The sequence below is a fragment of the Sinocyclocheilus rhinocerous genome, unplaced genomic scaffold (genome assembly GCF_001515625.1).
Source record: "Sinocyclocheilus rhinocerous isolate Xijiao unplaced genomic scaffold, SAMN03320098_v1.1 scaffold218, whole genome shotgun sequence".
In the NCBI taxonomy this organism is placed as follows: Eukaryota; Metazoa; Chordata; class Actinopteri; order Cypriniformes; family Cyprinidae; genus Sinocyclocheilus; species Sinocyclocheilus rhinocerous.
The window spans coordinates 842,752-855,281 of record NW_015664181.1 but is presented as its reverse complement, the minus strand read 5'-3'; the positions used below and the strand labels follow the sequence as shown (position 1 = coordinate 855,281).

The 12,530-nt window shown below is 36.9% G+C and overlaps 2 protein-coding genes across 2 annotated transcripts in view; one reads left to right on the top strand and one right to left on the bottom strand.

Annotated features, from left to right (window-relative positions):
• Positions 1-5,743, top strand: part of LOC107729756 (tetraspanin-2-like) — a 22,398-nt gene extending 16,655 nt beyond the window's left edge. The window contains exons 7-8 of the mRNA XM_016540435.1: positions 3,259-3,342; positions 3,695-5,743. Coding sequence (XP_016395921.1) covers positions 3,259-3,342; positions 3,695-3,760 — 150 coding nt within the window. The 3' untranslated portion in view covers positions 3,761-5,743. The remainder of the gene's footprint in view (positions 1-3,258; positions 3,343-3,694) is intronic.
• Positions 5,067-12,274, bottom strand: LOC107729755 (mitochondrial glutamate carrier 1-like). Its single transcript, XM_016540433.1, has 10 exons — positions 12,171-12,274; positions 10,166-10,280; positions 9,721-9,846; positions 9,326-9,381; positions 7,432-7,522; positions 7,223-7,341; positions 6,843-7,032; positions 6,588-6,742; positions 6,420-6,495; positions 5,067-6,302 (listed from the first exon to the last, which is right to left on the bottom strand). The coding sequence occupies exons 2-10, from the start codon at positions 10,180-10,182 to the stop codon at positions 6,011-6,013; spliced, it is 1,122 nt and encodes a 373-aa protein (XP_016395919.1). The 5' UTR covers positions 10,183-10,280; positions 12,171-12,274; the 3' UTR covers positions 5,067-6,010.
• Positions 12,275-12,530: the final 256 nt, after the last annotated feature.

Below are 12,530 nucleotides of genomic sequence, written 5' to 3'. Positions count from 1 at the left end.
GTGTGCGCATTTTACTTTCACTTTCAAATAGCGGCAATTCGGAGTAAAGGAATTGTTTGTTTTTAGTTCGTTTGAATTTTCCCTCTTTTCCTCGCTTTCTGTCGCTTTTAAATAGCTTGAAAGCGCCGTGCTCATTTTACTTTCACTTTTGCATTAACGGCAGGGTGGCGTCAATTGCTTGAATGCAACAACAAAATACAACGTCAAACTCACTTTAGCCTATATATAAAACATAGAGCTTTTATTAACAAAACAAATAAAAATACGCCATGCTATAGGGCAGGCTATGCCTAATATAAAATAACAAATAACTTACATAAAGTTTAATAGGTATACAAACTGGAAATAAGTAAACATGTATAATATATAACCAAATAAATAAGAAACGTAGAACGTTTATTAGCAAAACGAGTAAGAAAGCTTGGAGGCACGGCATACACCTTGATGTCAAATAAAATAAATAAATGACAGTTTAAATAAAGTAAAAATCAGCAAATAATGTGGAACCAATTAAATAAGAAACGAATGTTTAAAAAAACTTCCAAAATCACCTTAGATAAATGGCAAAAGTCAACAGGCTTTTCAAAATCCAAAATATTGCCAAACAGGCACTTTTGCATTTCGTTTAGAAACTAAATCATCCGCGATAGTCTTGTTTGTCTCACCCCACTCTTCTTGTCAGTCAGCTGGACTCACTCTCCTCACTGGAGAAATCTGATCTGATCTGTGTGATGCGACTGTCGTTCGGCACGCTGCATTGAGCAGCCGCGTTCAGTTTTTAATTGTAGTGTCTGTTCTTTTACTGAACTAAATGATTTGTATTACTATAAAAAATCAAAACAACGGTGGGGGTCGGTGACGCGGTGGGCAAGTGACGTAACCGGTGTTGCGGCTTAACACCGGTATCACCGTCAGCACCGTCTTATCACGGCAAGCCTAATTCGAGTACTCGATTATAATAAATCCTCGACTGCATTTTGTCCGTGTCGTTTAACCGGTAAAATGTGTGGCACATTCCACGGACGAGAATCCATGAAAAGCCTTATTAGATCGTTTTCTAAAGCTGCATGAAATATTAAAAATCATAAGAAAGCATACTGCTGGTTTAATATGAGCTTTATTTATACGCGTGTAGGTTACGTGTAGGTTACGTGCATCTCCGAGCGGCTCACAGTAAATGCTGCTCCACACAAACAGGTATTATTTACATGCGTAAAGCGTCTCAAACAAATCTCTGCAAATGCTGTGAGTCTGAGTTTCTTATAATGTTCATCTGGGAACAATGTGCATCGTTCTATCAGATTTATAAGGTAAATCATTTATAAACCTATGCCAACATCTTTCTCAATATGCTAACTGTTCATCGCGCACCCTCGCACTGAGTTTGCATGTTCTGATGTCCACGTTCTTGTTCAAGAAAGGACAGTGGCTGTTTCATTTCTATAATAAATAAGTGGCCAAATATTAAAGATTAAGTGGACATTTGAATTATATGTTGTTTGGTCAATATCAAACAAGGATTAGATCGCACTGTAAAGTGTAAAGACATTTGTGAGGCTGTTGGCGCCCTCTGCAGACATTTGATATAATACATAATACCCATAAGTTATAATTATGTTTTATTATATTATGTATTTTAACTGTTTTTTTTTCTTCATTAAAACCACATGATTACTTGCTTTTGATATGCTTATATCTTATATCTTGATATCTTATTTGAACAAATTATTATTGCCTCATTGCAATTATATATGTATTTTAAGTCATTTTAAAGTCTATTGTTCACTTAGGTTTATTTTTATTACCACCAAAAAAATTATCTGATTACTCGATTAATCGCCAGAATAATCAACCAATTACTCGATTACCAAAATAATTGTTAGTGACATCCATAATTGTTTCTTTATAGGCCATGAAGCTTATTTTATTTAAAAAGTAAATATGTATTTTTTTGTCCAGAGAAAGAACATTTTAGCCGTTTTCGCCCATGTATATTTGCAGCACAAGCCATTGTGTGTCAACCAGGCACAAAGCTTTTTAGTGCTGTTTTGACTCACAAGCAGGACATGTTTCAGACTGAAGTGTTGAGTAGTTCTGACACAGGCCCTTAGATGGCGCCATGTTGTTCTGCACGGTGTATAAGGGAGAGAGGGAGGGGTGCGGGACACAGAACAGTGGAGTGAGGAGGTAAGAGGGGCTTAGAGAGAGAAATGAAGCAGACGGTGGTAAGATGTCCCATGAGTCACTTGATCCGATAAACCCACAGGGGCACAAAGGCGCCAGTTTTTTTTATTTATAGCAGGCGGGAAGACACATTGATCGGCTGAGAAACATGATGTCACATTGTGCTTCAGTTGTCAAGTTCCTGCTGTCAGTTGATCCCAATCAGCAAAGCACATTAGAGAAAACCAAACCGCAGTAGCATGTTTACACAGTGTTTACAATGGCTAAAGAGCATTGAAATGAACTATTAAAATATATTTTGTGCACCGCAACTATTAGCTGCAGCCCTGTGTGTGTGTGTGTGTGTGTAATATAATATATAGCAATATTGTGAAATATTTTTACTATTTAAAATGTGCTTTCTATTTTAAAATATTTACAAATGTAATTCATTCTTGACGCAAACTGAATTTTCAGCATCATTACTCCAGTCTTCAGTGTCACATGAGTTTTCAGAAGTCATTTTAATATGCCGATTTGCTGCTTAAGAAATGTTGAAAACAGTGGTGCTGCTTAATATTTTTATGGAAACCGTAATACATTTTTTTCAGGATTATTTGATGAGTGGAAAGTTTAAAAGAACAGCATTTGTTTGAAACAGAAATCTTTTGTGACAATGTAAAAATCTCACTGACTGCTTGCAAAAATGAACTTAAAAACAAGGTGTTATTTGGTGTGTAGTCAAATCGCTCATTATTTTCTTTTTTTATTTTAATTTAAACAATCATAAAATAAATAGTCAGTGCCCATATCTGCATAATTTAGTAGGAAACACGGTTGTGCATAACAATGATTTGTACATAGTTCAATTCCTAAATAAGCAATTCAATAATCAATTACAATTGTTGGTTATAAAAGATGCACATCTCTGCTATCTTTGATAGTGGTTCATCCAATCAGATTTCGGAGCCAGAGCTATTCATTTTCTAATCAGTAGAACTGAACCGATGTTGTGCATGTATGCTGTTGTTGTAACATTATCACACTACATCAGTTTGCCACACTCAACTAATGTTCTTTTGAAATATTTTCAAGGATTGTAACACAGCTATAGAAGACTTCTTCAACGAAAAACTCTTCATAATCGGATATGTTGGCATCGGCATTGCTGGAATTATGGTAACAAAATGCGTACAAACTTCTTTTTGTGAAATGTGCTTGAAAAGTCTGGTCAAATTTATTTGTATAGTGATTTTCACAGTGCATTGTTTCAGAGCAGCTTTACAGAAAATTAAGATGTTAAAGGATATTATATCTTAGTATCTTAAGTGTGTGTGTGTGTATATATATTTGTGGAAAAGTATATACAAAATGTGCATGTGTTATCTTTAATATTAATGAGACTTGATTTGATATTTTATAATGCAGTGACCTTCATATGTACATGTGGCTTAAGTGATTGCTTTTTGGGAACACTGTAGCCTATATTTGTCATATTTAACATTTGAACATTCCCTCTCTGTTTTGGCAGATAATTGGCATGATCTTCAGCATGGTTCTATGCTGTGCCATTCGGAACAGCAGAGAAGTTATTTAGGTTCCTCGCGGTTCCCCTCTCACCCAGTTGGACTGTTTCAAAGCCCGCCGTCTTTGACCTCATCAGACCATCACATTCAGGCTCGGGAAGCGGGTGGAGGAGCTCTCATGAGGCAGTGTTGGTCTTGTGGTACTGTTTTGTGAACAGCGTTCTATCTCTGATTGTTTCTGTCTTTTCTGTTACTTGCATTGTTTGATGATGACCTCCACTGCATGGACTGCTACTGTAACCGCATTAACCTTTACATTTATTTTGTCTTTATTTATTACTGAACCATCATCACAAGGGGAAACTTCACAGTGTACGTCTTGCTTTTTTCAAACTTGATCTCCTTTAATAGAGTCTTCAGTTCAGACTTTCAGTGAACTGGACATTTACTTTCTGATGTAAATAAGCCTCTCTACTGCCTCACTGATCAACTACTTTTCATGTTTTTTTTTTATGTTATTTATTGTGTGAACTAGACCAGGTTTTTGTGCTAATAGATAATGGGTCATATGTTTGTGTTTTGCTGGTTATTAATATTTGGTTGTAATTTTGCTTTGAAAAATGAAGCTGAGAAGTGGATTGAGTCAACAAAGTCAACATGAACTCAGTCAATTTAATTTCATAACATTTCAAGTTTTATAGTGAAAGGTTCATCAGTGCATGGTTTTCCAAACAAAACAATTAGCTTCATAATTTTATCAAAACTTAACTTGCTCTTTTTCTCTAAAACAACTTTTTGACCTCGCTCCTATGTGCTATTGGTTAATGTTAACCAAAAAAAAAAACATCCGTTTAGGCTACTATCGTAGGCCACATTTTAAAAATATTGCCAGTAGTAATTTAATGTTGATTGATAGTAATATAATAACGATTACAGCAATAATAGCAAATAAGAGTTGAAAAACGGTTACTGCTGAGAGGAAACTCAACTTTCAACCTCCATGTTCCAGACAAAACCCTAAAATTGTTTGATTCATGTTGACTTTTTCAAGTGTCACTGGTTTAATCTTTTTTTTTTTTTCAATCTGGTTAATGCATGTTACTTTCCTTACTTGGCTGATTTTGAATCTGTAAAGTTCAAACCCCAGTTTTTAGGGAGATCAACAATACCACTGTAAAATTGTAAAAACATGTCTGAAGTAAATCTTCAACCATTTCCTCTTTTTCTAGCTTTTGCAGGTCTGTTCAGGAATGTGACCCACTAGTTTTATTGTTCTATGTGCCTTTAGAACAGACGAAGCTGCATCATAAACATGTTTGCAATTACAATATGCTCATTTTTGGAGTTGCTCTTAACGTCAAGTAGGGTTTTTTTTTTTTAACTGTTTCATAGCATCGTGTTGCATGTAAATGGCTTTGAAACAAGAAACTATGGTCATTGGGCAACATTAAAACAGCGCTCAAACATTTGATTTATTTTTATTCATTTTTGTAATGTTGAATTAGACCATTGCATTAAACAGAAATTAATACATGTTGCATTGAGGCGTCATTGTAGGAAGATGTTAATACTGTCATCAAACAATCGCAGCACTGAAACATACAGCCTTTTGCTCAAGGCCAGGTCCCTCAAACTTTGTGAAGAGTTTGTCTTTCATGATAATTAAGGCAAACACATGACCTGAAAATAATGACCTACGCTCTGGGATCAGAAATCCCTGGAAGCTACAGTTGTAATACATGCTGGTCCATGTAACAGAAAAGAAAAATAAACGCACGTCTTAAATAATTGCATAAATACGATATGCATCAAATGTTAGGCTGTTTTAGGTAGCCATTGCATACTTCATTTTAGACTGCAACTTGTTGTACCTTCACCAAAATCAGCTCAGAAACTGAAATGGACCGCGATGTGCATCTGATGGAATGAAAGTCAATGGCATTCCCTAAAACTATGAACAATTTAGAGTTACAAGGTCTGAAAGCTTCAAAAGCATTAAGTAACCCAATTGTTTAGACACTGAAAACAGTGACAGGAACAGAAATAAATGAATTCGGAGTAGGGGAAAAAAAAACTAAAAAAAAATTAATACAAAAAGAATTGTAGATAGATGAAAAAAAAGTGTCAAGAAAAACAGTGTCATTACAGTGACACCAGTCTCCCTCATTGAGGGGAAACCTTCACATATGCTTCAAGAAAACGTAAGCACGTCAAGCGCTCTCCTCCAGACATATCCTTACCAATAAGTGCAAAACTCTGGCCACAGCCCATCAAATAAGCCTGTAAACCATAGAGGAAGTGTGGTAAGGCTGGAAAAAAACTCACAGTAACTTAACCAGAGTAGAAGTTGTCGTTCTCTCGACAACTCTACCATCTTGATTAATGTTTATCTTCTCTTGTAAATGTACAGTTGGTTGTGTAGCTGCCACACTCTGAGAAGTACTGGGGTCTGTTCTGTCAGAGATTAGCTTTAGGGAGGACTGGCTCATGATAAACTCTCCCACGCCGATGAAGTACATGACCTGTACGATACCGAACAGTGGCGCGATGACTAGAGCCCTGCAGCATGCTCCCTTCAGGAAAGCAGATGGCCCTTCTCGCTTCATGATCTTGCTGTAAGAATGAAAAAACAAGCAAAGGTCACACACTGTAGATGATATACTCACATCCCAGAATTACAAATCAGTTAAATCGTAACATTTAAAACACATTATAGGACTAATGCATTACCCGAAACAGTCAATTATGCCACTGTAGGTTTCCTCATTAGCTCCTTTGCTTAGAGACTGCAGCCTGGTCTTGACCACTGCCAAATAAGATAAAATATGGTGAGCACATGCATTTTTTAAAAGGTGTATAGGTGAAAAAGGGCTAAAGAGGACCAAAAACAACTTTTACCATCACATGGGTTAACGGCAACAGCAGCTGTGGAGCCTGCGACACATCCAGAGATGAATGACCAATAAAATGGTGCAGCCTCATCAGGGGAGGGCTTACCCAGCTTGTTCAAATTTGCAAAGAGAGGGAAGTAGATGACCGAGAAAGGTACATCTCTGAATAAGAGAAAAAGAATAAAAACAGGTCATTTATAGTCTCATTACTATGAATGTTTGCATTCAGTGTTGTTACAGTAAAAATTTTACAACGCATTACCTCAATAGTGTTGCACCAAAGCCTTTGTAGAGCCCCTGAATGCCTTGAGTGTGCAGTAACTCTCTTGCGATCTGGGTGGCAGATGGGTGAGGTGAGGTGTTGGGCACCACATTGTAGGAGCGGCTCAACACTGTGTTTGTGGTCGCCAGTCTATTGGGAGGAATGATGCATGGTTTTCTCTGCTGAGTGGCTGTGAAGATGATCGGAAAGTTGTTACTACAGCTAAATGACTGAGTGAGCAATACAACTACACTGTACTCATAATATTGCAAAACAACCCCAACAAACATTGATGCCAAATGACACAACCGACCAATAGAATCAAGAATACTCAATAGGCTAGATTTTATCGCTTCTTTAAGCGCAAAAAGGAAACCTACCTAGTCTCCCAGCATCCTGTAGTTGAATTTTCAGCATCTCCATAGGAGTAGTGATGATAACCTGGCACATGCCCGCAGCACATCCAGCCAACATCTCTTTAAATACAGTCAGCCCTCTCCTGTAACAAACAAGGACATGATTATAAATGTATATTTTATAAGAACTGCATTTGAACAAGCACTAATATGTGCAGCAGTAGCTAACGTACCCATCTTTGGAAAGGTGGCACCGGAAGAAGTCATTGGCAGCCAGTTTGATGGCCTTCTCAGGAGTGACCAGGGTAAGATTAACCGCAGCGCCTAAAAGACAAACAAACAGAGGGTTAAAGAAAACTACATCCCAACTGATCACAGATCAGCAAACACACATTCCCCACCACCATCAAACCAGAGATAAATCTACAACATGACCTTATCAAATACCATTTAAACAGATAAAAATGCTACTAACAGACTAAGTATATAAGCAAAGCTTATGAGAGAACTGTGAGCTGATGATGGAGGGGGATTTTACATAATGTGAACAAAACCAAAAAATTAACTAGTTATATAAACAAATAGAGTGGACAGAAAAATAGGATAGAATATTCAGATAAATGTAGTGAAACAAAAATGCAGGCACATTCCAGAAAGAGTGACATTAGGGTTGTGCAGTATCACAAATAGAAGAGAATAATAGAAGAGAAATGTATCAGCAGGTAGATTTTGCTGTGCTGTTTATGCAGTGATTAATCTGCAAACAACAGAGAGAAATACAGCCTATTCTCCAAACACCTGCTTATATTAAAGACCGCTTTGTGTAGTTTTGATGTGTTGCACGTGCAGACTGTAGTTTTAATATTAGTCATCTGATGTGAGGTCACAACAGCTCCAAATATTATTTATAATGTAAAAAAGACAAAGCAGATAATGAGCGTAAGTGATGATGATGAATATCCAACAAAACTTTCTAGATGTTAACAGAACATGGCAAGATGGGTTAGTACTGACTGAATGAGACGAGCAAGGACAGTGAAGAAAGTGGAGAAAAAACAACAACAAAGAAACAAGAAGCAAAAAAGTAAATATCAAAATTCAACAATTATGTATAGATAAAACAAAAATTGGTGCCTAATTGTAATAGAGCAGTGTGAGTAAGAACCATGATAAATGATTTGCCTCCAGCGTGGCTGCGCCTTATCGGCTAGCCTTCACTATCCCAGCGGGGACCCATGTCTGTAACATGAAAAACACAGATGCAAACAACAGCATTCCTCACAGAAATGGAGACCCGGCACAAAACACCGACTCCAATCTCCTCCAAACTCTACAGATAACACTCTTCAAGGATACTTATATTGGTCTACTGAATAACTGAAGTCAAACAACCGATCTACTAAATGTAGTAATTACAACATGTTTGATTTGCTTCATTTAAAAGTAACCCTCTGATGCATTAATTATTAAATCGAAAAAAAAAAAAAAGAAAAGTTTCTTCATACTTTAAAACACCATAAAACCATGTCCTACTTATTTGAGTACATTATTTTCTTGAATTTAAAATAAGTATTTTGAGAGATTGATCCATTAACATTATAAGCTAATGGTTAAATATAATGGGTAAATATTATAGCTACTTATGCAACATGTGCTGTCAAGAATAAGCACAGTCATATAGAATTATGGCTGAAGGTCAAATAAAAATCACCAAGGTGGTTTGGACAAATGGTTAAAATGCCACTATAAGTGCACGCCATGCATCAGAGGGTTAAAAATAAAGGGTTATGTACTACTCTAGGCTGTCATTGTGGCCATTTACCAACACAACGTGTACTCTGAACAGTTAAAAAAAAAAAAAAAAAAAAGTTGAACTAAAAATTCTTTATACGTTGGGAAAGTGCTTAAATATTGCTATTTCAGTGCTACAAATAGCAAAAAAAATATTAGTTTGAATTTAACTACCACCAGCCAAGCTATTCTAGTTCATTCTCTCCAAAGTCATATGGACTGGATTCCTCAAGTCTATTCAGGTGTACCCATCATGCCATATAAGAGGCTATACTAATCTAAATAGAGTATAATTATACATTAAGTCACTTATGAATAAATAAGAGTGAATCTTACCTCTATACATGCCAAAGTATCCCTCAGATCGCACTGTTTTGATGAGGCAGTCAATCCTAAAGGACAAACAGAGTTGTGTTAACATGGGTCAGCCTACTCGGTATGTGTTTACATCAGGCATGCGACACGGTCTGGCCTCAATCCTTATAAGGCTTTGCAGTGACCATAGCGGCTGAACCGTCATGTCAGGCGGAAACTAATGCTTGACCATGCATCACACATTCCACTAGGATTAACTACCAATGCATGGCTAATCAAATCAAAGTGAGGAATGACACACAGCCATGAAACAAGCAGGAGTATCTAATAATAGTGTGCGTGAATTAAAATAGAATGTAAATGTTACAGGAATGAAGCATTGAGAAGTTTAAAGGAAAGTAGTGAAGAGCCCTTACATGCTCTTGTAGACTTGCTGGCCTTGTCTCTGGTTCTGGAGTCTGGTCTTGGCCAAATCGATGGGAAACACGCAAGTGACCCCAACGATGCCAGCAACGCCACCATTAATCAGTTTGGCAGGGAGGCTAGAGGTGAGGGGGAAAAAGTAAAAAGTGAATCGGAGAAAAATAAAAAATAAAAAATAAAAAATAATAATACATACATGAATGCATACATACACATAAATAAATTCAAGAGAACTTTTGCCAGCTTAATATCAAAAGGACCTTAAAATTCCTAAAAGTGTGTGAGTGTGAGAGAGAGTATACTTTTTTGAACACTTAACTATTTACAAAAAGTCACATGTTCAAGGACATTCAACAGAAGAAACAAAAAAAACTTACATCACCCAAAAACAAATCTAATTAATTAAAATATATATTTATGATTTATAATCTCCTGTACCTGATTTGCTGAGACATTTTGAAGTGAGGAATTCAGGAATGAGATGAAGGTTGAGTTTGATGAGAGCTTCTTGCAGTGATCAGTAAAGGAAGTTCAGACCTGGAGCGCAAGAGACCTGGATTAAAGACACAGTGATCAATGTTAACTGACTGACATAAGCCTGTCTACATGTACTCTACAACCGTAATAAATAACTTGCACCTCACTGCCATTAAGCTCTTCCTACGCATCGCATGACGTTTTAATCCACCGGCCAAAACACTGAGCCATAACATAGACATAATAAATACCCTCATTGGCCGCTCAACCGCACGTCAACATATTGCTATCGTATTGTATCCATATTGGTGAAGGCAACTCTCATATCGGGACAGGCGAAAACATATCTGACTTGTCGGCAGCTTGGGCATCTACAAACCGTCGCACAATAATAAAACAGATCTCAGGGTATTATCTTTCACAGGTTTCTGGCGTTTTTAAGACCTGGGACAGTCTTGCGCACATATTTCCTGTCGCGCGCACGCGCTCTCAAGTGGCCAAGACCGCAAGTGTCGGTATTTGGACAAGGGGATTGTCTATGAGCCATAAGGTCAAATGAGACTGACTCACTTCCGGCTAATGTGTAAGACTACGCCTGTACGCATGTGTTCAGTCAGGGGTTTGCCTTTCTCTGGTCTGCTGAGAAGAGATTACTATATGACTCATTTCCGCGAATCGACTCTTTCGAACAGTTTGTTTCAAAGTGCGGGCAGTTCTTTTACGTCCTGACGTAATTACGCAGTCACGTGGTCTCTGGCATCTCACGAATTAAAGGGGTCATATGATGCGATTTCAATTTTTCCTTTCTCTTTGGAGTGTTACAAGCTCTTGCTGCATAAAGAAGATCTGTAAAGTTGCAAAGACTAAAGTCTCAAATCCAAAGATATATTCTTTATAAAAGTTACCCAGCACAGTATTACATTGATGAGATATATTTATGGTCAAATGTTTGCAACTCAACAGGGAGCAAAACTATAGCTGAAATTCAGCTGTGTTTACTCTTCCATAGCAGTATGAACGTTTAGTTTATTAATTAGTAGCAAATATGTCATCGTTCAGAAGTGTGGGGTCACCTAGTCTGCATTGATTTGATCAAAAATACTGTAAAAACAGTTCTATTCTCAAACATAATTGCAATTAAAGATAAAGTGTTTTCTATTTTAATATATATATATATATATATATATATAATGCAATTTATTAATAAGGATGTTAGTTGTTGACTCGCTAATTGCAAGGATTGTTTAAGTGAATTCGTGAACGAATCTTTCAAACTGGTTTCGTGAACCAGCTCAACGTGTTCATCATAAAGAGTCGACTCAAAAGAATGATTCATTCACGAACTGGAAACCGCTTATTCGCTTCACAGGAATTTAGCAAGATAACTCAAGACCTGACATGTTTCAGTGACATTCCTCTTACAAACGCCCATTAGTTCAGACTTGCAAACAAGCTTAAGTCCCGGCATGTTATTTCTTCGGCAATTTTATAACTATTTTCACACATATCGTTCCTAATTCCCAAAATTTTTGTGGCTGTTGCATTAAAGATAAAGATACAGCCAATACAGAATTGACGAGAGTTCATAATGCAATGAAAAAAAATGTACCGGTATAAAACAACTCTCAAAAGCAATCCTTTGAATGCGGTTAAGGAAATTCAGTCAGCATTGTCAGAAAAGCGGAAATGAATTAACTTAACGTTACCCGTTTTCGCCTAACGGTCTAAACTGCAGGTTCGTTTCACGGCAAACTAAAACCGGTTTAAATAAATTAAAACAATTAAAAGAACATACCTCCAACCCCGAATATATAAAATTTTTATGAGTATATTACCGGTAACCGTTTGGGCGGTGAAGAGCTTGATGCACAACAATTCTATTTCTGCTATATTTCTACTATTTAACTTCTATATTAGTACTAGAACATAAATCTACTTTACGCTTTTCCCCAAAATAAATACTTACCTCAGAAAATGAGCAGCAATCGTTCAAATATTTTAATGAGATTCCGTATTCTAGAACCTTCCACGACGAGCAACTTTGAATGAACGTTTGAATGGAAAATTCCTTTCATCTTTAAAATAGGAGGCGGGGCATTTGTACCGGATTTACACAGAGCTATGGCTCTGGATTTACATTTACTTGTCCAATCATTTGCCAGTCAGTTCTAAGGACCTCCTACTATGAGTCAAAGCCATGGGGTGACAGTGGACACGGTGCGGTGTTGCCAATTTAGCAATTTTGTTGCTAGATTTAGCAACGTTTCAGACTACCCTAGCAACCTTTTCTTCCAAAAGCACCTAGCAACAAATGTAGCTATTTTTT

Excerpts from the sequence above, each read along its gene's own strand:
- LOC107729755 (XM_016540433.1), bottom strand. Across the intron at positions 6,743-6,842 it reads TTTGGTGCAACACTATTGAG|AGATGTACCTTTCTCGGTCA; the intron begins GTAATGCGTTGT and ends TCTCTTATTCAG. Across the intron at positions 6,496-6,587 it reads TGCCGTTAACCCATGTGATG|TGGTCAAGACCAGGCTGCAG; the intron begins GTAAAAGTTGTT and ends CTTATTTGGCAG.